At 35.6% G+C, this 23616-nt stretch overlaps 2 protein-coding genes and 2 long non-coding RNA genes across 4 annotated transcripts; all 4 read left to right on the forward strand.

Annotated features, from left to right (window-relative positions):
• The first annotated feature begins 2582 nt into the window (after window positions 1–2582).
• On the forward strand, window positions 2583–3546 carry LOC120141168 (COP9 signalosome complex subunit 7-like). Its single transcript, XM_039156105.1, has 3 exons — window positions 2583–2855; window positions 3087–3162; window positions 3449–3546. The coding sequence occupies exons 1-3, from the start codon at window positions 2697–2699 to the stop codon at window positions 3544–3546; spliced, it is 333 nt and encodes a 110-aa protein (XP_039012036.1). The 5' UTR covers window positions 2583–2696.
• Window positions 3547–3844: 298 nt separating this feature from the next.
• Window positions 3845–13885, forward strand: LOC120139842. Its single transcript, XR_005517678.1, has 3 exons — window positions 3845–3917; window positions 13669–13713; window positions 13797–13885. It is a non-coding gene; the product is annotated as an uncharacterized LOC120139842 (long non-coding RNA).
• Window positions 13886–14043: 158 nt separating this feature from the next.
• LOC120141178 lies at window positions 14044–15495 on the forward strand. The gene is made up of 8 exons (XM_039156114.1): window positions 14044–14151; window positions 14231–14336; window positions 14433–14515; window positions 14608–14634; window positions 14777–14954; window positions 15015–15195; window positions 15286–15326; window positions 15460–15495. Exons 1-8 carry the CDS (start codon window positions 14063–14065, stop codon window positions 15493–15495), a joined length of 741 nt encoding a protein of 246 aa, XP_039012045.1. The 5' UTR covers window positions 14044–14062.
• LOC120139834 lies at window positions 14918–15315 on the forward strand. Its single transcript, XR_005517676.1, has 3 exons — window positions 14918–14949; window positions 15082–15195; window positions 15286–15315. It is a non-coding gene; the product is annotated as an uncharacterized LOC120139834 (long non-coding RNA).
• Window positions 15496–23616: the final 8121 nt, after the last annotated feature.

Consider the following 23616-nt stretch of genomic DNA (forward strand, 5'->3'; position numbering starts at 1 on the left):
GTGATCAGCAGTGTACTCCATAGAAAAATGTGAGAAAACTTTGTTTTCAATTTTTTCAGATATTTTAATTAGAATTAGGACTAAAGTGTGAAATAAGAATATTTCCCAACTAAATTCTCTTTCTTTTGGTATAAGTTTTTTCATGATTTCATGCATAAAGAGTGAAATGGGTTTTTAAGGTGGATGAGGGAGAAGTGATAAATCAATGAAATAAAGTTATATTTTGATCCTATGAGTGTTATGAAATCATATACAAGCTTAAAAGTGGAGTAAAAATCATACGGGGACTTTATTGAATATTTTTGGCCATGCAAGATTCTTATAGAAATGTGTTGAATTTGATTATTTTTTTATATAGAAGTGATTATAATTGAATGGAAATAGGTTATATGTGATTGAATTAAGCTTGAATCAAAGTTGGAGACCATTAGGGGAGAATATCAAAAGTTTCAGCCATTGATAAAAACATTTAGGAAAATGTGTGTAAAAATTTATTTTGGGTTTATATTAGATAGAAAGATGATTCCATAAGGTATGAATTAAGTTTTTGATCAATGTTAAGCTAAGAGGGCCTTTTTACAAGTTTTGAGAAATTGAAGGATTGTTATGTAAATGTTGAAAAATTAAGGTACTATACTGAAAATTATTGTTGGAATGATGAAATGTTGAATTTGGTTGATTTGGAACTTGAACGATTCCTAGGGATTAAATTGCAAGTTTTTGGAAAGTTGTTGGTGATCTGAAAGTATTGTGAAATTGGTTGAGTATGACGATTGTAACGGATAAAGTGAATAGTAAGGACCAAGTTGACAAGTTTTGAAATATGGGGGTTTAATTTGAAGAAATGTGTAATGTTGGGTTAAATGTTAAATTATGAAAAGTTAAGTGATTTAAGGTTGATAATTTTTAATTTTTAAGGGCTAGGAAGATTATTTATGCAAGAGTTGATATAATTGATTTAGTTATAGAAATTAGTATCAAATATTTACTTATCGTACTTTTTAGATTGTATACGAATACGTGTTTAATGAGTTAGTTAGATACTAACATATCTTTGAAATTTTTATGTCAGATAATTATTTTGTGAGTAGATTGTGATCAATATTGAGATTAAAGGAAAAGACAGGGTTCGAGAGTGACTTTAGTGGTTACAATAAGGCATACTAGTGAGACATCAGATGAGTGTATTATTATTTTTATACTATCAAATATGATATGAGGATAACTTGCGATGGGCCAATCTCGAATAATTTGGAAAGAAAAGTATTAAAAAAATATATTATGATTTATTTTTATAATGTTTATAAAATGATATTTAGATAATATGAGTATAAATTACTCTATACATTTTTATATGATATATTACTAAAGGATGTTTTGAATAGTTTCTAAAAATATTTTTGAGTCGATAACTTACGATGGGCCAATCTCAGAGATGATTATCGATGATTTCGGATATGAACTGCCTAATGCTATGACTTTTGATAAAGGATAATTGAATATGTTGATATATATATATATATATATATATATATATATATATATATACATTGGATATATAAATGAGATATGATTATGACATAAAAGCTCATTGTATGTGCATTGAGAGTTGTAGGTATAATTGGCATGCCATGAGGTGGAATGATTCCTGAATACTAAATTGGTACATTTGTGTACATTGTATGTGGCACCATTGATGCAAATTATTTGAGGCACTTAGAGTGCATATTATTGGTTATTGATGAGACACCTAGAGTCCATGTTGCGCACACTCGTCTGAGTCACATACCTTGCATTTTTATTCAACGTACATTGGGTTATGCTTATCTAAAATGGAAAAGTGTGGGTTATATGATCTAAATAAGTGAATAGTATAAGTTATTTAAATTGAGATGAAAGCAAATAGTTTACCATGTTTGATGATTTTGGCATGTTATGCCTTTTATGTGATAAAGTGACTATATATGTTATATGATTTGAAAGAAAGCTAATATTTTTCAGGTTACGATTTCAGTATGAAGAAAAAGGTTTGAAATGTCATATTTAAATGTCCATATGTTTTTATACGACAAATTTATAAAATTGAATAGCTATATTTCATGTATTGAAATGCATTACTTTAGTTTATATGCCTCACTTAGTGGAAACATAGCATGTGAATGTTTCACGTGTATGTTAAATAGGATAAAGTTGCGGAGCAAGGAAAATATCGAGCATTGCTTTCACAACAAGAAAATATACCTTTAATGACACATGAACGATGACACATGCTAATTTATGACTTGCAAAACATGTGTGTCATAAAAAAATGTCATGTTTTTTAAAATCTGAACGATTTATGACTTACAATAATGTGTGTCATATTTAATAGTCATAATCCAAAAAGTTTAAAAAAACACAGAATACACTTTTTAATTATGTGTCATCTGTAAAAGTCGTCTTTTAATTTCCCCTCATTATTTTCATCATTCCCCGCTTCTTCCCCTCATAATCAGTTCAAGCCTAATGTTTTGCACTTCTTTCATTCTCTCATTTTCTCTCCAACACCAAAACCCTAACTTGCTTTCTTTATTTTCCTGAAAGCTTCTCTCTCCGTGTTTTTTTTGTTTTGTTTTCAGTAACATTCTTCAAATTATTTCCATTTCCTTTTTCTTTTCCCGCCTCCTGGTTTTTGGCCGGGGGTTCGAGTTTTTAAGATGGATATCGAGCAAAAGCAAGTCGAGTTCATCGATCACTTCGTTAAGCAATCGTCGGCTCAGAAGGGGACGACCCTTGTTTCTGTTATCGTCGAAGCGACGTCTCATCCTTCACTCTTCGCCTTCTCTGAGATTCTTATCGTGCCTACCGTCGCTGAGGTAAAGACATATTCCGTTATCAGTTTCTTTTATTTTCTTTCCCCTTCTTTCCTCAATCTGAGAAATAAAAGTCATCATCAGTTATTTTTTGCTGCACATAGCTTAATAACATTTCTTCCTGTTTCTTTTTCTGTCAATATAGTATGGTGTTTTAGTTTTATTCATTGCTTCACTTTCTGTTTGATGCTTTAGTTTACTTGTAATTTATAAGAAACCTATATACCTTTGCAGCTTGACGGAACTGAAAACTCGGTGTACCTGGAGGTGCTTCGGTTGTTTGCCTATGGCACATGGAGCGATTACAAGAGTAAGCTGGAAAACCTGTGTTTTATTGTTTGTGACAAGTTTGTGATGTTTTCAATACACTTGTTTCACTTGTACCCGTATTTTTTCTATTCGAGATAATTTGAAGATCATTAGTAGTAAACATTTGTCACTACCGTGTAAATCTCTTCAAGATTACCAGTTTTACTCTTCTAAATGTTACCCTTCACTTAATTAATCCACTTGATTATTTATGTCTTTGATTGTTATTATAGTTATTATTCACATCATAATGTGACTAACTCTGGCTGCTTAAACTATTTGATTAGGCAATAGTGGCAGCCTTCCTCAACTGGTCCCTGATCTAGTTCTCAAGTTAAAGCAACTCACTGTCCTTACACTTGCTGAGACGAACAAGGTATTATAGTTAAGTTAAGAGGGCATTTGATCATCTAAATATGCTATAGTTTCCAGCCTCGTTCCATTGTAGTTGTTATAGTTATTTTGATATTCATTGAACGTGCCACTTTGACTTCGTAACGTGAAGAAACCAAGTCTTTAGAATATCTTGAAAAATTGTAATGCCTGTCTGAATTGTTTTATTCCACTTTCTAACTGAAATGGATATACCCTTTGTCTGACAATGGCACTATAGGTTGTAAATGTTGGTTGCATCAAGTTCATTTACCATTTAAATATCTTGACCAGGTATTACCATATGATCAACTAATGTTGTAGTTAGATGTCACCAATGTTCGTGAACTTGAAGATTTTCTTATCAATGAGTGCATGTATGCGGTGGGTAGACTCCCAGATTAATTCTCTATTAATTTTTATCCTAGGATTTACTCCATTATGAAATGTTTTAGCTACTGGAACGGCCTTGAAAGGCCCTGGGAACCAATGTATGATTTTTATGCAATGTGTTGCATGTGAAAGAACTTTGCAGTTGTTTCTGCATTCATATTTGTTTTTTTGGGACGGTTAACTTTTAGAGTGGCCCTGCATTGTTCACTGCTATTTGTACAGCTATTTAAACTTTCCTTTGGTGGTCAAATTGTAACCCCCTAGACTCGGCCTATGCGTTTCGACTAAGTCTAGTGGATCACATTATGATTATTAAAGACATTTTCTGAAACCATTATTCCATCAATATAAAATCACCTTATTAATAACATGAAGTTATAAACAAATTATACTATCAAAATCCAACTCGTAAATATAGTACCAATAAGTAATAATTTAATTTAAAACATGTCTTCAAATTCAAAATCACAATAAACCGAACAGTAATAGCAAAAGAGTCATCATTATAAAATCCGATATTTTAAAATAAGGTCCATGTCCCCAAAATAAAGTCAACTTGTAAGATAAAAACATTACAATCTGATTTACTTCAAGAGATATGTTGATCCTCCAAGTGCTCGAACCGAGGTATCTAACCAACAGTATCTGAAAGGGGGAAAACATTTTCGAAAGGTGAGCTAGGCTCAGTGTGTCCCAATAATTCCATAAAATCACAATAGGTACAAATCGTAGTCCAGTAAATCTCACAAATTCGTAAAAGAGTTTAACTTTTGAAAATCATAGTTTAAACCATTTTCTGGTACACCATCAGTAGTTCCCAAAATTATTTTTCATATAGCTTACTTTATGCACATAGCAAAAAGAAAGCCGACTTAAGGATAAGCTATGAAGCTTGTATCCTTAAGCCCAAGTCAATAAGTCCATATAGCTTACCCTAAGCACACAACAAAGGAAAGCCGACCTAATGAAACATCTTGGGGCCCTCAAGAGTCACATTAGGCCCAGTTAGCTTGATTAGAGCTATTCCATCGTAATTCAATTTCCAAATTCAATTGCACCGTGACATAAATTCCATAAATCCAAAAACATGGTAATCATATACCATTTCAAAACAAAAATTAAACAGCAGCCATATTCCATAAATTGTCACATTAAGTTGGTGCATCCATAAAACAATAACCAATGAATTCGTGTACCACATATTAAAACCAATAAACAGTTCAGTAATAAGTAGGGAACACACCTCGACAATAGGTTCAAATAGCAAATCTATTGATTGCTGGTTTCACCACGCTCTGCTACAGTTTTCGAACCTATTTTACAATAACACTATATTACTTATGAGTAATATAAATAGATCTCTAAAATCATAAAATTTACGGGTCTTACAGGTGCATACTGGCACACGTGGTTTAACTGATCTAGAAGAGATGGGTCGAGCTGTCGAACGATCGGGAGAGTCTCTTGTACCTTCAAACAATAATAATTAATCCGCCCCAAATCTTATTTAATTGTTCAAAGCTAGAATTCTTAAGTATATAAGCATTTTTCAGGTTTGACTATCAATTTGGGGTATTTCGAGTCTGAATTTGGCCAAACGGATTGCGGAATCGGAATTAGGACGTCGAAAAACATTAAGTATGACTTTCCGAAAATTCAAATTCTTGGTCAAAATCAAAGTAAACCACTTTGACCATCGATTTGGAGGCCTTCGGGTTTGAATTTGACGAAACGGACAGCGGAAATGGATTCGGCACGTCAAAAACTATCAGGATAGGTATACTCGGAAAAGATTAATGGTCGTTTAATGCTCGGTCAAAGCCATTTTAAGTTTTGGTCAAAGGAAGTCAACGGTCAATAGTCAACGGTCGGGTCGGGTCAACAGTCGGGTCGGGTCGGGTCGGTAGGGTCGGGTTGGGTCAGACCGGTCAAACCGATTTTCCAGCAGCTCACTCTCCCTGCGGCGGCGCGTGCGGCGCGTGAACAGCGCTACGGTGTCGGAAAATTCCTGGAAAAATTCCTAAAAATTATTTTGAATGATTTCGAGATACTTACAACGATCGGTTCAAATTTTTGAACGGCGGAGAGCTCGATTTCAACTCGGCCGAAACTTTGACTGCTCCACCTCCTCACGCGCCGCCGTCGACGGCGAACAAGGTTGACACCGAAGGACTCAAAACGGCACAAGGAACACGATGGTGCAGGAGGTGTCGTAAACGGAGCAACGATCGGCGGTGAATTTAAGATTTTCCCGGTGATAGAGCTAATAAAAACGTCGAGACTTTGACTGAAAATTCCCGACGTTTGGCAACGTTTCGCTTCAATTAATTTGAAGGATTTGTTCCTCGCTCGATGATGAACACAACGGTAGTTACAAAACGACGATCGGAACTCGGACGGCGCCGGAACCAAGGTCGGAAACCGACATAGGGGAAAGGGGATTTGGGGAGTGGTTTTCTGTTTTGAAACAGAAAACCACCCCACGTATATATATCATATAAAACCAAACTTACCTAATTTTATTGGGTAAATTCAGGGCTTAGTCCCTGAATTTTCTTTAACTCCAAAACAAGCTCCAAGTTTTAAAATCTTTCAATTTAGTCCCTAATTTTCACCAATTACACCATTAATCCTTAAATTTCAAATTAATATTATTCTCAATTTTCTGGGTTGTTACAATTCTCCCCCTCTACAAGAAATTTTGTCCTCGAAATTTACCTTATGAAAATAGATGAGGAAATTGAGTTTCCATCGACTCCAATGTCTCCCATGTAGCTTCTAAGGGGCCTCAATTACTCCATTGTACTTTGACCATTGGAATACGCCTATTCCGAAGAACTCGCTCATCTCTTTCTAAGATCTAAATGGGCTTCTCCTCATATGAAAAATCAGGTCTCAGCTCTACATCCTCAACTTGAATGATGTGATCTGAATCTGGACGGTATCACCTTAACATAGACACATGAAAAACATCATGAATACGACTGAGCTCAGAAAACAACTCAAGCTGATATGTAACAGGTCCTACCCTCTTCAAGATACGAAATGGTCCAATAAATCTTGGACCCAATTTACCCTTATGCCCGAATCTCAATACTTTCTTCCAGAGTGAAACTTTTCAAAAGACTTGATCACCAACCTCAAATTGTATATCTTTCCTTCTCTGATCTGCATAAGACTTCTGCCTATCAAATGCCTCTTGCAGACGGTCACGGATCAATCTGACTTTGTCCTCCGTCTCTCGTACTAACTCAGGTCCCAACGTCTTCCTATCACGCAACTCAGTCCAACAGATCAGAGTGTGACATTTACGCCCATAGAGTGCTTCATAGGGTGACATACGAATGATGGTCTGATAACTGTTACTGTAAGCAAATTCAACTAACGGCAAAAAGTTCTCCCAACTACCATGAAAATCAATTACGTAACCCCGCAACATATCCTCCAGAATCTGAATCACTCTCTTAGATTGATCATCAGTTTGTGGATGAAATGATATACTATAATCTAATCTTGTTCCCAAAGCCGTATGTAGCGCCTTCCAGAATCTCGAAGTAAATCTCGGATCTCGATCAGAAATAATAGACAACGGAACACCATGCAATCTGACAATCTCTGAAGTATTCAAACTCGCCAGCTTGTCCAAAGTATAATTTACCAGCACAGGAATGAAGTGAGCTGACTTTGTAAGTCTGTCAACAATTACCCAAACTGAATCTTTTTTTTTTTAAGTCATAGGTAAGCCAGTAACAAAATCCATAGCAATACACTCCCATTTCATTCAGGAATCTTAATAGGCTGTAACAAACCTGATGGATGTTGATGTTCTGCCTTAACTTGCAATTCTGCTAACAAAGTGCCATCATCATATAAATTCATCCTGGCCATTAAAGATCTCAACTCCGATACCACCTTTCGACTCAAAGCATCCGCTACAATGTTAGCTTTACCAGGGTGATAATCCATCACACAATCATAATCCTTTAGAAGCTCTAGCCAGCGACGCTGTCCTAGATTAAGCTCCTTCTGGGTCAAAAGATACTTTAAACTCTTATGATCCGTGAAAATGTAACACTTCTCTCCATAAAGATAGTGTCTCCAAATCTTTAAGGCAAAAATCACTGCTACTAACTCCAAATCGTGAGTAGGATAATTACACTCATACGGTCGCAGCTGACGGGTTGCATAAGCCACCACCTTACCTTTCTGCATTAGAACACAACCAAGTCCTGAATGTGACGCATCACTATACACTGTAAAATCCTTCTCGGACTCTAGTTGAATCAACACTGGTGCTTTAGTCAAAACCACCTTTAATTTCTCAAAGCTCTCCTGTTGTGCCTCGCCCCAATCAAACAACTCATTCTTCCTTAACAACTTTGTCAAAGGATAAGCAATGATCGAGAAGCCCTCGACAAAAACGTCTATAATAACCAGCCAAGCCCAAGAAACTGCGAATCTCAGAGATGTTCTTGGGTCGTTTCCAATTCACAATAGCCTCGATCTTGCTTAGATCAACCTGAACACCTCGCGCAGAAATAATATACCCCAGAAATGACACTTCTTGAAGCCAAAACTCACACTTGCTTAGTTTGGCATATAGACGATGCTCTCTCAAAGTCCGCAGAACGATCTTCAAATGCCCGTCATGCTCTGCCTCAGTACGAGAATAGATCAGAATATCGTCAATGAAGACCACCACAAATTGATCCAAATATGGTCAGAACACCCGATTCATCAAATCCATGAAAGCTGCAGGAGCGTTCTTCAAACCAAAAAGGTATAACCAAGAATTCATAATGACCATATCTAGTGCGAATGAACATTTTTGCAACATCAGATCCTTTAACTTTCAATTGATAATACCCCGAACGAAGATCAATCTTAGAGAATACTGTAGCTCATCGCAGTTGATCAATTAAGTCATCAATCTTGGGTAGTGGGTATTTATTCTTGACCGTCATCTTGTTCAATTTCTGATAGTCAATACATAGCCTTAGCGACCCATCCTTCTTTTTCACGAACAGAACTGGAGCTCCCCAAGGTGAGGTACTATGCCGAATAATCCTCTATCGAATAATTCTTGCAATTGGACCTTCAACACATTAAGTTCCTTTGTAGCCATGCGATAAGGTGCCATAGAAATAGGTGAAGATACCGGGTAAGTCTCAATCTCGAACTCTACCTCTCTATCAGGAGGTAACCCAGGCAACTCCTCCGAAAAAACATCAGGAAACTCGCTAACTGTATGGATCTCCTCGATCGTGGACAATGCACCTTTGGTGTTCAAAATACAAGCAATGAAAGTCTCATATCCATTCCGAATCATACGATCAATTTCCATCGCTGAAACTGTATTGGAGAGATATCTGCGACGTTCACCAATTAACACAACGATCCGACCATCAGAAGTTTTCAGAGTAGCTCTCTTGTATTCGCAATCCAGATTTACCTTGTGTTTAGTCAACCAATCCATCCCAAGAATTAGGTCAAACTCCTCTAAAGGAAGCTCCATAAGATCAGCGAGAAAAATTTCTCCATGAACCTCCAGATGACAACGCCGAAATACCTTATTCACTAATATCGCCTGTCCTACTAGACTCGTAACCGTAACATTATTATCAGTGTTCTCGATCAGAATCTGAAAGTTTCGAGATACAGAGCTCGATACATAGAAGTGGGTGGAGCCATTGTCCAATAATACAAAGTATGGAATGGAATAAATAGTAAATGTACCTGCAATAACCTCAGGCTCATCTCTATCATCACGACGTCTAGTGGCATAAACCAAAGCTGGTTGTCTAGCCTCATAAACTATTGGCCCTCTATTTTGTTGAGGTCGGGCTCTACTGTCTGTCCTGGACGCTGAACCACAAGCCTTTGCTTGACTACGATCTCTAACTGGAGTCTGTACTATAGTCTAAGAACGCACAGGAGTATGAATAGTGGTCTGCTCAAACGAAGCTAGCTAAGGAGAATCCCTCCGATAATGACCACTAGATCCACACTGATAGCAAAGACCCATATTCTTACGACACTCTCCTGTGTGCTATTTACCACAATATTCACAAAGGGGCCCATTATAATACGACAATAAACCGCCTCGACTGACAGATAATGGTGAGGATGTTGCAGGCCTGAAATGTGTATTGCTTCTCTGAGAGCAAAAGTACGAGTCCTCTTACCAGACTGTGCGGATGATTCTGTAGGGCCCTAAGATTTCTTAGATCGTTCCAGATCAACATGCTCTCTACCAGAAGCTAAAACCTTCAGCTCTTCAGTATCTTTGGCTCTGCCCACCAGCACATCAAATATCTCATCCTGATGGGCTACAACTTGCCTACGCAGCTCGTATCTGAGTCCAAGGGCAAATTTACGACATCGATCTCTCTCAGTGGGTACCATACTGAATCCATACTTCAGCAACTTCAAGAACTCGATCTCATACTCGGAAATAGTCATGTCTCCCTGTACCAGGTCTTGAAACTGTTGACGTCTCTGAGCTAAGTAGCGCTCTCCCAAAAAATGACTCCGAAAGTAATCCTTAAAGAAATTCCAGGTCAAACGATCGGTAGCAACACTACTGGTCACTGACTCCCACCAAGTGTAGGCATTACCATCTAACATTGCTACAACACCCATATATCTCTTAGTTGAGTCCAAACCCAACTGACCCATGCGTCTCTCTGTATCCTGGAGCCAATCCTCAGCTTCAGTAGGAGCTCCACCAATCTGTCCCCTAAAAGTTCTAACTCCATTGGCAATCAACGTCTGTGAAATAGAAACCTCAGATACAACACCAGTAGCTCTGACTGCTCCCTGAATTAACTGCAGAAACTGTCTACTAAAATTCTCATCCAATGCAACTCCAGTAGACTCTGACTCAATATCGGTCGCTCCTATGATGGGTGTAGTCATGCCTATACCATCGGTAGATGGCATATTCGTTGGGGTTGTATGAGCAGGATCACCTATCGAAGGTGGGGAATCTACTCGTATCTCATCAATCGGTTATGCAAATCTAACCACCCGCCCTCGTTCATGGCTAGTTCGACGACCACATCTAGCACTCATTTTGATGGATCTTAAGTTTACCACCGAAGATAAAACTTAGGGTTAGATAAGCACTTAGAGTCTCGAACACTGTTAAAATCTTAATAACTTTGTGACATGGCCTTAGTAACTTGTTTTGCAAAATATTTCAAAACCTTATTTTCAAAGTGGACTCATACACAGTCCGAGGGTTAAAAACCAAAAGCTCTGATACCAATAAATGTAACCCCCTAGACCCGGCCTATGCGTTTTGACTAAGTCTAGTGGATCACATTATGATTATTAAAGACATTTTCCGAAACCATTATTCCATCAATATAAAATCACCTTATTAATAACATGAAGTTATAAACAAATTATACTATCAAAATCCAACTCGTAAATATAGTACCAATAAGTAATAATTTAATTTAAAACATGTCTTCAAATTCAAAATCACAATAAACCGAACAGTAATAGCAAAAGAGTCATCATTATAAAATCTGATATTTTAAAATAAGGTCCATGTCCCCAAAATAAAGTCAACTTGCAAGATAAAAATATTACAATATGATTTACTTCAAGAGATATGTTGATCCTCCAAGTGCTCGAACCGAGGTATCTAACCAACAGTATCTGAAAGGGGGAAAACATTTTCGAAAGGTGAGCTAGGCTCAGTGTGTCCCAATAATTCCATAAAATCACAATAGGTACAAATCGTAGTCCAGTAAATCTCACAAATTCGTAAAAGAGTTTAACTTTTAAAAATCATAGTTTAAACCCTTTTCTGGTACACCATCAGTAGTTCCCAAAATTATTTTCCATATAGCTTACTTTATGCACATAGCAAAAAGAAAGCCGACTTAAGGATAAGCTATGAAGCTTGTATCCTAAAGCCCAAGTCAATAAGTCCATATAGCTTACCCTAAGCACACAGCAAAGGAAAGCCAACCTAATGAAACATCTTGGGGCCCTCAAGAGTCACATTAGGCCCAGTTAGCTTGATCAGAGCTATTCCATCGTAATTCAATTTCCAAATTCAATTGCACCGTGACATAAATTCCATAAATCCAAAAACATGGTAATCATATACCATTTCAAAACAAAAATTAAACAGCAGCCATATTCCGTAAATTGTCACATTAAGTTGGTGCATATATAAAACAATAACCAATGAATTCGTGTACCACATATTAAAACCAATAAACAGTTCAGTAATAAGTAGGGAACACACCTCGACAATAGGTTCAAATAGCAAATCTACTGATTGCTGGTTTCACCACGCTCTGCTACAGTTTTCGAACCTATTTTACAATAACACTATATTACTTATGAGTAATATAAATAGATCTCTAAAATCATAAAATTTACGGGTCTTACGAGTGAATACTGGCACACGTGGTTTAACTGATCTAGAAGAGATGGGTCGAGCTGTCGAACGATCCGGAGAGTCTCTTGTACCTTCAAACAATAATAATTAATCCGCCCCAAATCTTTTTTAATTATTCAAAGCTAGAATTCTTAAGTATATAAGCATTTTTCGGGTTTGACTATCAATTTGGGGTATTTCGAGTCTGAATTTGGCCAAACGGATTGTGGAATCAGAATCAGGACGTCGAAAAACATAAAGTATGACTTTCTAAAAATTCAAATTCTTGGTCAAAGTCAAAGTCTTGGAGGCCTTCGGGTTCGAATTTGACGAAACGGACAGCAGAAATGGATTCGGCACGTCGAAAACTATCATGATAGGTATACTCGGAAAAGATTAACGGTCGTTTAATGCTCGGTCAAAGCCATTTTAAGTTTTGGTCAAAGGAAGTCAACGGTCAACAGTCAACGGTCAACGGTCGGGTCGGGTCAATAGTCGGGTTGGGTCGGGTCAGACCGGTCAAACCGGTTCAAAACTGGTCAAACCGGTTTTCCAGCAGCTCACTCTCCCTGCGGCGGCGCGTGCGGCGCGTGAACAGTGCTACGGTGTCGGAAAATTCCCGGAAAAATTCCTAAAAATTATTTTGAGCGATTTCGAGATACTTACAACGATCGGTTCAAATTTTTGAATGGCGGAGAGCTCGATTTCAACTCGGCCGAAACTTTGACTGCTCCACCTCCTCACGCGCCGCCGTCGACGGCGAACAAGGTTGACACCGACGGACTCGAAACGGCACAAGGAACACGATGGTGCAAGAGGTGTCGTAAACGGACAACGATCGGCGGTGAATTTAAGATTTTCCCGACGATAGAGCTAATAAAAACGTCGAGACTTTGACTGAAAATTCCCGACGTTTGGCAGCGTTTCGCTTCAATTAATTTGAAGGATTTGTTCCTCGCTCGATGATGAGCATAACGGTAGTTACAAAACGACGATCGGAACTCGGACGGCGCCGGAATCAAGGTCGGAAACCGACGTAGGGGAAAGGGGATTTGGGGAGTGGTTTTCTGTTTTGAAACAGAAAACCACCCCACGTATATATCATATAAAACCAAACTTACCTAATTTTATTGGGTAAATTTAGGGCTTAGTCCCTGAATTTTCTTTAACTCCAAAACAAGCTCCAAGTTTTAAAATCTTTCAATTTAGTCCATAATTTTCACCAATTACACCATTAATCCTTAAATTTCAATTTAATATTATTCTCAATTTTCTGGGTTGTTACACAAATATACTGAAAGTGTGCTGATTTTTGTTCATTTTTCCCAACCTTTTTGTTAGGGTATAGTCAGAGGAAAGTTGGATCAGCTGCGAAGATGTTTTGAGGTATATTGTCCTTTCCTCTCAAGAATTTTCCTTTAAATTTATTTTTCTTCACTAATTAAAATCTTTAATATTTGTTCTGGAAGATCCAATTTGCTGCTGGGAGGGATTTGAGACCAGGACAACTTGGGAGTATGATAGAAACACTGTCGAACTGGTAACATCTCTGGTTCAAATAGAGCATTTCATTAAGTCCTCTGTCCATACTGCGTTTATAGTTGCTACTGTGTGATTTTCTATTAAATTTTTCGAATTGTTCATTAGAGCTATTTAGTCCAAGTAGACCTGACAAAATACAAAGTTGAATTTGATAAATTTACAAGATCCTTTAATTAGAGCAGAGTGTAGAGCGATGTTTCAAGAAAGAGAAGTTGATGATAGGTTTTTAATGATTTTATTTCTTACTGTGGAACGTCTCCGAAAGAATTCTTCGTGGAAACCGTATGTATTTAACATATTTGATTGTTTTCTTCTAGTTTTCTTTTATTTATTATTTATGTGGATTTAAAGACTGGTTCAGGTATCTTGATATGCTTCCCACCACTTTTGGGAATCCGTTATGGTTTACCGATGATGAGATGCTGGAATTTAGAGGAACAATCTTGTATAGAGCAACTGAATTGCGGGTAAATATAAGCATACAATTTAATGTTTCTCTTGAAGATGAAATGCATGTAATTTGACTACCCATGATGATGAAAGTTAGTGTAATTGTTTTATAGAAAAAGGATTTGATTTCTGTGTACGAAGATAAAGTGAAGGGTTTGGTGAAGAAACTTCTTGCTCTTGATGGAGTTTCAGAAAGGTCGGTATTAATTACATCAAATAAAGTAGGAATCAAGTGTGTTTATTTTCCTTTTTCCCAATTATGAATTATTGTTAATGCTTCTTTTGCAGTGAGGTATGCTTTGAATATTTCCTTTGGTATGGATCTCCTCAAAATGAACTCTTTCTTATTCTCTCTCAAAATGGGGTGGGGACAATGAAGGAGATTGACTATGATATGATGATATTCCTTGCACTTCGAACTTTGGTGGTTAATATTGCGTGATTTCTGTAATGCTAGGGCGAATTCTATATTTTGGTCTCGTGCTCTGAACCTTCCTCTTCCACATTCTTATGTATTTCCCCAAATTCAAGAAGATACCGAGACAACCTGTCCAGTTGAAAGAAGTTCTGAGGTGACCATCAGTCATAGTGGACTAAGTGGAGAGCCTGTTAATGAAATTGATAGAAAAAGTGAGGTTACACTTTAGTTCTTACCACTTTTGTGCCTGGATCTTTCCTCTTATTTGCTTTCACAGGTGAAAGTTTACTGTATTAACATGGAGCTGAGGTTAAAGATTTTTATTTATTTTGGGTTTATATCAGGATTTGAGGGTCATGAGAACGATAACAAAGTTAATGGAGCAACTTCCACATCGAAACAAGAAGAAACTGTCTGGGTGGAGGGTCTTCTCCCTGGCATTGACTTTTGCAACCATGGTAAATTAGTTTTTATTAGTCAGTGGCTCTCTAGTCAATAGGTTAGAGTCTATTCTCATTGAATTTTTTGGTTGTTAATTTTATTTTTAGACTTGAAGGCAGTGGCAACATGGGAAGTTTCTGTCCCAAAGGTAAGCATTAATGCATTATTATTTGTAATCAATAAGCTTAATTCTCAGTATTATTGGAAACGTTCTTTAATAAAATGTAAGTTCCACTGTCAATATGCCTTTTGTTCCTAATATTTTATGTGTTGTTAATTAGTTCCCTTTGTTTGGGGCTCTGCTGCTATGCTTTTAACTGATCTATGAATTTCTTGTTTTTGCCTTTATGATATCCTTTGTGTATTCTATTTTTCACGCATATAGCATCGCAAGCCTATTCAAAGTTAAATTACTATTAATAGTCTATTCCCGAGGACATTTAACTTATATGTGACTTCTGTGGCTACCAGTTAATCGATATGTAATTTAGTAATCTCATTTGCTAAATCAGTGCGATTGAGTAATTCCTGTTTCCATACTTTATGCATTATTGTCCGTCTTTCCCACCTTAGAGGGATTGTAATTGGAGTTCTATGTGCCAAGGTGGGTATTTGAGTTGTACTATATTTCCCGTTTAGAAGTTGTGAATTAAGCATGCTGATAAACATAATTGAATTATTTTGATTCTTAGTTTTGACATAATTGGACTGCTTAGTATTGTACTATTCTTGTTCCTTATCACTTCATTTTCAATTTTCTTTTGCAGATATACAATGAGCAAATAACAGATTTATTGGATCCAAATCAAAGAAACCTACAGGTAGAATGGATTATTATTTAACTTTTCAGTTTCTAAATCAATGATGTTTTGTAACTTTTCTATATATTGGTAATTGCTGATGAAACTTAGATGGTGTTTTATTGGTTTTATGGCTTAATTGGGTAAATCCAGAGAAACATTGTGGATTTTTGTGCTATAATCCTTTTGATACACAAAAAAAAAAGCTGATTTTTGGCTTTTTGCTGGACTGTACATGGATGCTTAAGTTGTCTCGATCTAACCTAGATATCAAGATATGTGCGTCATTTGTTAGAGATGGGATATATCTAAATTCACTTAGACCAGGAAAGTTTAGTTCAATGCCCTCCTTTGTTTGATTAATTAAGGATGTTCAGAGTTCAGACCCATTATGTTACTCCTTATACTCATTGGAATCTATAACTAATTTTGGTAAATGGATATCAATCACCTTTTCCTCTAAGCGAAATAGAATTCAACAGCAAGTTTGAATGAAAATCATCATTATAACCGAGAAGGATGGGTGAATTACCCATATGTAAATAGACTTATCCCCTTAAATAACAATGTAACTGTGAGAAATGAAAAGTAAAGCTTTTAAAGCTTAAGATACCTTTACCACAAATTTACTTGATTTTTCGTTCTTGTCATATTACTTAGTGATGGGTGATGACTTGATAACCATAAATGAAAAAGTTTTCTCTTTACAAATGTTTGGACTACTTTATGTTCTCACCTGAAGATAGTTGATGCTTGATTAATATATGAAAAGTATTAATTCCTATATGTCATTAGCAGTTGGTTCAAATAAGGAGTGGAAACCAAAGGTGATCAGCTCAAATTTTGGGAAGGGTTCGAGAATAGCTAGTGCATCTGATGTTCCTACTAGTTCAGTTGAAGTCAATGCTCATTCGCAGCCTGTTTTAAGAGTTCTCGACTATGAAGAAGCAACTTCAAAATTGCAGAAGAATCTAGAGGTGTTGCATCTAAGATCTTATAATATGTTAGTATCTTCTTGTGATAATCTGAGAACATTCTTGGTTTTTTGTTTTCAAATAGCCATAGGTGATGGATATTATGTTTGCAACTTAATGTGAATATATTGTATGCAAATGGATTGCTTATATATAATATGAAATATATATTTAGTATTATGAGGCATTAAATGTGAGTTAGTTTGATTATTTATCAATCTACAATATATATATATATATAACAATAATTTACGAAATACAATCACGACACACAAATGTGTCTCATCTTTTTTAATGGCGTGTGCTTCAATGACACGCAATGTAAGTCATACATGCGTGTCATAAATTTATGACACACAAATGTGTGTCATCTTAATTTATGACGGGGGCTTCAATGATGCTCAATGAACGTCATAAATGTGCGTCATAAATGTGCGTCATAAATGTGTGTCATAAATGCGCGTCATAAATTTATGACGCAGAGTTGCGCGTCATCTTAAATTCATGTCGGTGGCTTCAACAACAGACAAATGTGTGTCATCCACACCCATAGATGACGCGCAATGCGCGTCATTAAAGGGGTTTTTTCTACTAGTGTTTTGTGGAATCATATCAACATACAATATCGGTAAGACATCCTTTAATGTTAGTTTGACTTGTTCAGTGGCATGTTTATTATAAATGTTCTAGTTTCTCTGATAGATTGGTTATAGAAAGGTTTGTAATAATAAGTTAAAACTACTGTAATATGGATAGTATTAGCATTAATTTACAGTATGGACGAATAATATTCTATTAAATTGTTTTTCAAATTAATTGGTAGATTTTTAAATTATGTAGTTTTTAGGCAGTTTACTTTATGATACGAAATAGTATCAAACTTCTAAATTACTGCCTAAAACTAATATCTACTTTTATGTTTAAATATTATATTATGATTTTACGTGACTTTATGATTTTATTTTAAGGATTAAATTAGAAAAAGTTTAAAGGAGTCAAATTGTACTGGTTTTCAACTATAGAATGTTTGTAAATATCGTGTGACATCTTTGACTCGTATTCGGGGACATGTATGAGTTAATGGTGTTATAGTTAGAGACCTAGTATACATCGACTCATGGCGAGGCCCTTAGAAGAGACTAAGGAAAGCATGAGACTTACACTTAAGCGGTAGAACTGGTGAACTTTAAGTAGGTAGCACTTAGTTATGATAATGCAGGTACCGATTGCTTAGTACCATGTTTTTAGTGAGCTTAAGTTTATGGAACTCTTAATGTTGTTATAGATTAGCGATTATGCTATTGGACTTTGTAAGCTCAAAGTTTGGATGTTTTCGTTCACATGTTTCCAGAATGGGTTGTTACTGGAGGACCATCGAAACAAGACTTTCAGCATCTCAATCAAAGTCATGTACTATAACTTTAGTGGGCATATGTATTCATTGAACCTTACTCATGTATTTAGTTTGTTAAACTATGAGTTGTATTATTTTTGGTTTTAAACCATGTGTAATAACTATTTTTAATGTTGTCTCGGCAGCCCAATGTGACACTTTAGGCCCATTTGTGTTTAGAGTGTTACAAAGATTGAGTGGGTACCAGGTCCCGACCCAAGGCTTTCACAATCACTTGAGAGATGGAACCTACTTGCCTCACTATTATCGTTATTCGTATTCCTGCCAGGCTTAGGGGATTAGTGGTCCATTGGCATAAATTTGAACTAATTAAAGGATAATGGGCCATTGTGACATCTGTCGTCGTGCCTGAAACTATTTTGTCCAGATCTTTAATATTTTCACCATGTGCTACTTCTTACTCAATGGACAATGGTAGCTCTTGGGGATCCATCTTGGAAACCTTACCAGACTCCACTCCCACGTTGACACTTGTCAGTTTTTGAGATTGTAACAATTCATCGTTGCAAAGGTTTTACTGACATGACGTTTGAAATTCCTTTTCCTCATTGACGACTCTTATTGGTTTTACGTCTTTCTCCGATGAAACTTCTGACCAAAGGTCTGCAATGTTCTCTCTCTTCTTGGTCAGAATTATCATTGAAGCTCATTAACTATTCACTTGACTTTATTCCAATCACAAATGACCTATCATTCGATACGATTGTAATGAGCTCAAATAAAAAAAAAAGGCTCACTATTCTGATTATCATCTTAGCTATTGAGAAATCGTTCTTTCTCAATGTTGACCCAAAAATGTATACCAGAGAGCCCCATCGATTAGCTAACCTAGAGAAAGAAGATTTGTGCCAATAATTGAGAGGGACACAATAGAGAGATACCGATCAGTAAGGCATTGGTATTTCGTCCTCCGAGACAAGGGGAGCAAAATGGTCAAAGCAGAACACTAGTTCCTCATGCTTGTTCATCCAGGCCCCGTCTTTCTCTACCTCTAACTTATATGTCATGAAGCATGAATTACGTACGTACCCCTATTTTTTTCACTTGGACAACGATTCCATCACTGAATAGAGCTTTCTGGGAGAACTCGAGGTCATATGCGGGTTTTAATATACCTGTCGATGAGAACTTAATCTAATCAGATTCTTATGAAAGATGAAAATGATGCGAGCAAGTAATGGAGAAAGTTGGTGCTACGCTAGATCACATCATCCCCATTCTTTTAGGCGATTTATCCTCAAATCGAAACTCCTCTTCATTTATTGCTTCTTTGATATGGGAATGGTTGAATCCACACCTTTTCTTTCATTTAAAGTTTCCAACTCTATTTGTTCATCCTGCAACATTAGAAAATAATAATTTCTGAATGAATAGTTAGTGTAGATCATAGGTTGTGCCAATAAACACTTCCTAGTTAATTGTCCTCCCAAATAAACACTTCTCTTGAATCATTCCATGGTTTGCCTCTCCACGTTTGAAAAATGCACAAGTCTCTTGAATGAAACCGTTGGTGATGTAACATGTCCTTTGGTCCTCATTCTTGTTTAAAACAATACGTTTACGTGAAAGGACACTTGTTCTGTCAACTTTCCTTTTATAATCATCATATCCTTTTGTGAAAGGACTTTTCCATTGAAATTCTTCTTGGAGTTGGTTGGAAAGGGCACAATCTTTCTTCAATGCTTTAATGCTTTGTTTCCCATTCGAATCTCTGGGATCAAGTTCTTCTAGTTTGCAAAACATTCCTCTTATTTGAATGAGAAACGCTTATCTTTTGGAACTTGTTAACCTCGAATTTGATGTACCAATGAATCTCAAAATAGCAAAGTAACTTATCACAAGCGAATAAGATGATTTCTCGTATGTGTATCACCTTGCTGCAAAAAATGACAAGATTAGAAAAAGAGGAATTTATAGCAAAATGGAAAGAAATTGCTAACCAGGGTCACTAGAAGAAATTTCCATTCTTCCAATAAAATTATTTGTCACCAAAATTACTAAATTGATCACGATATATTTATTTTGACGAATTTTATTTGTTACCATATTTTTAGAATAACATCGTCATGTAAAGTATATTATGAAAAAATTGTGTTTGTTACTATTTTATACTATTTATAGTAACAAATAAAACTTGTTACTATAATTAACATATCACGACAAAACATTTGTCACAGTCAATAAACAATTTGTCACATATATACATTTTGTCATCGATAACTTGTATTTTAACATTGAATATAAAGGGTTTTAGTGACAAAACTACTTAATGCAAAAAAAAAGTATTTTATCTCTATTTCTATTTCGTCAGTAAATGTAAGTTATGGAGACAAAAATGTTTGTTAGAATAAAATACTTGTTTTATTACATAAAGAAAATTTTGTCACAATTAGCTTAAATTATAACATCCAACAAAAAAGATCTTCATAAAAAATATATATATTACAACAACATTAAATTTCTCACTACTTTTATTCCATCACTAAAGGTTACTTATAAAGACAAAATATTTGATAAAATAAAAAAATTATTTCATCACACTTAGATTAAATTTTAACAATAGAACAATATATATTGTGTGACGAAAATACAAATTATAACAAAGTGTATTTTTCATAGTTTTTTTATAATGAGAAATCATTTATATTAATATATAATAGGTGAAATTGTAAGATGGATTGAAAAGGTTTCTATATTGCTTTTAGAAATGAAATATTACAAAATGGTGAAGGTCTAATTACAAAATTCAATTTACTTAACAAATATCAGTAGTAGAAGCCCACATGAAGACCTAAAAGCATCTAGAGTTTTCAAACATCTCTATTACCGCTTAGCATCCCATTTGTCAAATTGGATACCATTCAATAGTCCATACCAGTAACAAGACAATCTGAAATGGAAAAAGAAATGAGGAATGAGATATGAAGCTTAATATGGTCTCAATGTAAATAAAGTAATTAGACACCATGATTCTAACAATATTTAACCCAAAAATATATATATATATATATATATATATATATATATATATATAACTCATAAAACATGTAATAATGATAAATACAAACACGAGCTAATAATCCCCTAACTATCCAACCATCCATTAATATTCACAAATAGAGTTCCATTGAATTCAACATCACCTTATTTCTTTAACATTCAATAATACATAATCTTATTACAAAAACAAACAATAATACGTGATTGTGTAAAAAAAGCAGAAAGTGGCATAATACAGACCACAAAAACAAAAAACTTCCTCCATATAAGCCAATCCTAATTTAGAATGCATAATGTCATACATATATGTTTCATATTAAAACAATTTTATCAGGTTGTCCATGTGGTGTGCACAAAGACAAGGAGTAACGCGGATTGAATTGATAATCATACAAAGAGAAGCAGTAATACAAATCGAATAGATAATCTTTATTAGTTGTAAAATTAAAAAATATATACGATCAACCATAAACAATTATCAATGATTTGGATCAAATATGCATTCCAATCATAAATATAGTTTAGGAAAATGTCCTCGTCAGTTATACAACCCAATCAGATATACAACCAATAATATATCAGAAAAATCATAGTTGCATATTAATAATAAAAGCAGTGGAACACAACAATCATTATACACAATAAACAAAAAATTAGCACAAGTTTAAGACACACCTATTCTATCAAATCAAACCTGGTCAAACAAATCAAATTAGATCAGGTCGAATTGGTAAATGGATTAATAATATGTTTTGAGAATGGTCTGATTTAAGCTACAATCCAATTTGATTAAGGTATTGATTACCCTTATAAATATCAGAAATTTAAAAGTATATCAATAATGAAAATGTCACAACCCGAAAATTATGAAAAAAAAGAAAAAGAATTAATTAAGTAAATTGGCGAAATTTGAGGGTTTAATTGGAAGCTTTTAAAATTTGTAGTCTGTTTTAAAAAGTGAAGGAAATTCAGTGACCAATCACTGAATATTTCCAAGGAGTGTCGGCAGATTTTTTTCTTATATGCGTGCAAATTGATTCTGTTTTCATACCAGAACAATTTGCTAAGTTTTTACCACCCCACGCATCTCAACTTCCAACCACGATCCCGACGCCATCCGACCTCCGATCGTTGTTTTGAAAACACCATCGTGTTCATCATCGAGCGAGGAACAAATCCCTTAAATTAATTGAAGTGAAACGCTGCCAAACGTCGGGAATTTCAAGTAAAGTCTCGACGTTTTTTAGCTCATTCTATAGTTTTACCCTTTTTCAGATAACAACAGACAATAAGCATCAGATTTGGCATCAGGGAAGATCAACTACTTTATTTTGTACGAACGTATATCTCTATATATTTTTCAGTTGTGTTTGGTGACATGTATTTTGCTGTCGTTTTGGATATATTTGTATTATCGATGTTTTGTTTAGTACTACCTGTAATGTTTTATAAGTTGTTTTAAAAAAATCTCTGAATGGGATATGTGACCACTTAGGTTTGAGTCTAACTTACAGACCGGGTCTGGGGGATTACATTTGGTGGTATCAGAGTCTTTGATTTAAACACTCGGATTGTATATGGGTCATAAACTTTGGATTTTTAAGAAATTATGAAAAAAACATGTCACCTTATTTTATGATTTAAAGTTTTCTCGAGATCCCTGATGCTAATCTGACATATGTTTCAAATTCTTTCTGTAGAGCCTTATAGATCAAACGATGAGTGCTGCTAGAGGTCGTAGGACAGGACGTGGATGTGGTCGAGGGCGAGTTGCTCGACCTTTTGTTACGATAGACGATCCGATGTCACCACGTGATCCTCCTGTTCCGCAAGTAGATCTGACCCTTTCTCATGATGATCAGTTTACTCCTGTGAGAGATCCTACCGTCACTGGAGATGAGGATACTGACATGAACGAAGATGCCATTAATAGAGCTATATTCCACATGTTTCAGAGAGCTGCCAGAGCCCCTAGTAATATGACTACGGTTGAGATTTCAAATTCTCTGGTTACTGCTGGTGTAGTTCCATTCGAGGGTATTACTGGTGGACCTCCGACAGACGATGAGTATTGGTTGGAGGACACAGAGAGGATTATGGATGAGATGGACCTCAGACCTGAACAGAAGTTGAAGGGGCCCTAACTATGTTGAAGAAAGAGAGCTTCAGAAGGTGGCAATCAATTTCTGGTAGTATTCCGAGAAACCAGTTAACATGGGATCTTTTCAAGATGAGCTTCCGGAGTCGCTT

This window comes from Hibiscus syriacus, unplaced genomic scaffold (assembly GCF_006381635.1).
Source record: "Hibiscus syriacus cultivar Baekdansim isolate YM2019G1 unplaced genomic scaffold, ASM638163v2 tig00002237_pilon, whole genome shotgun sequence".
Taxonomy (NCBI): Eukaryota; Viridiplantae; Streptophyta; class Magnoliopsida; order Malvales; family Malvaceae; genus Hibiscus; species Hibiscus syriacus.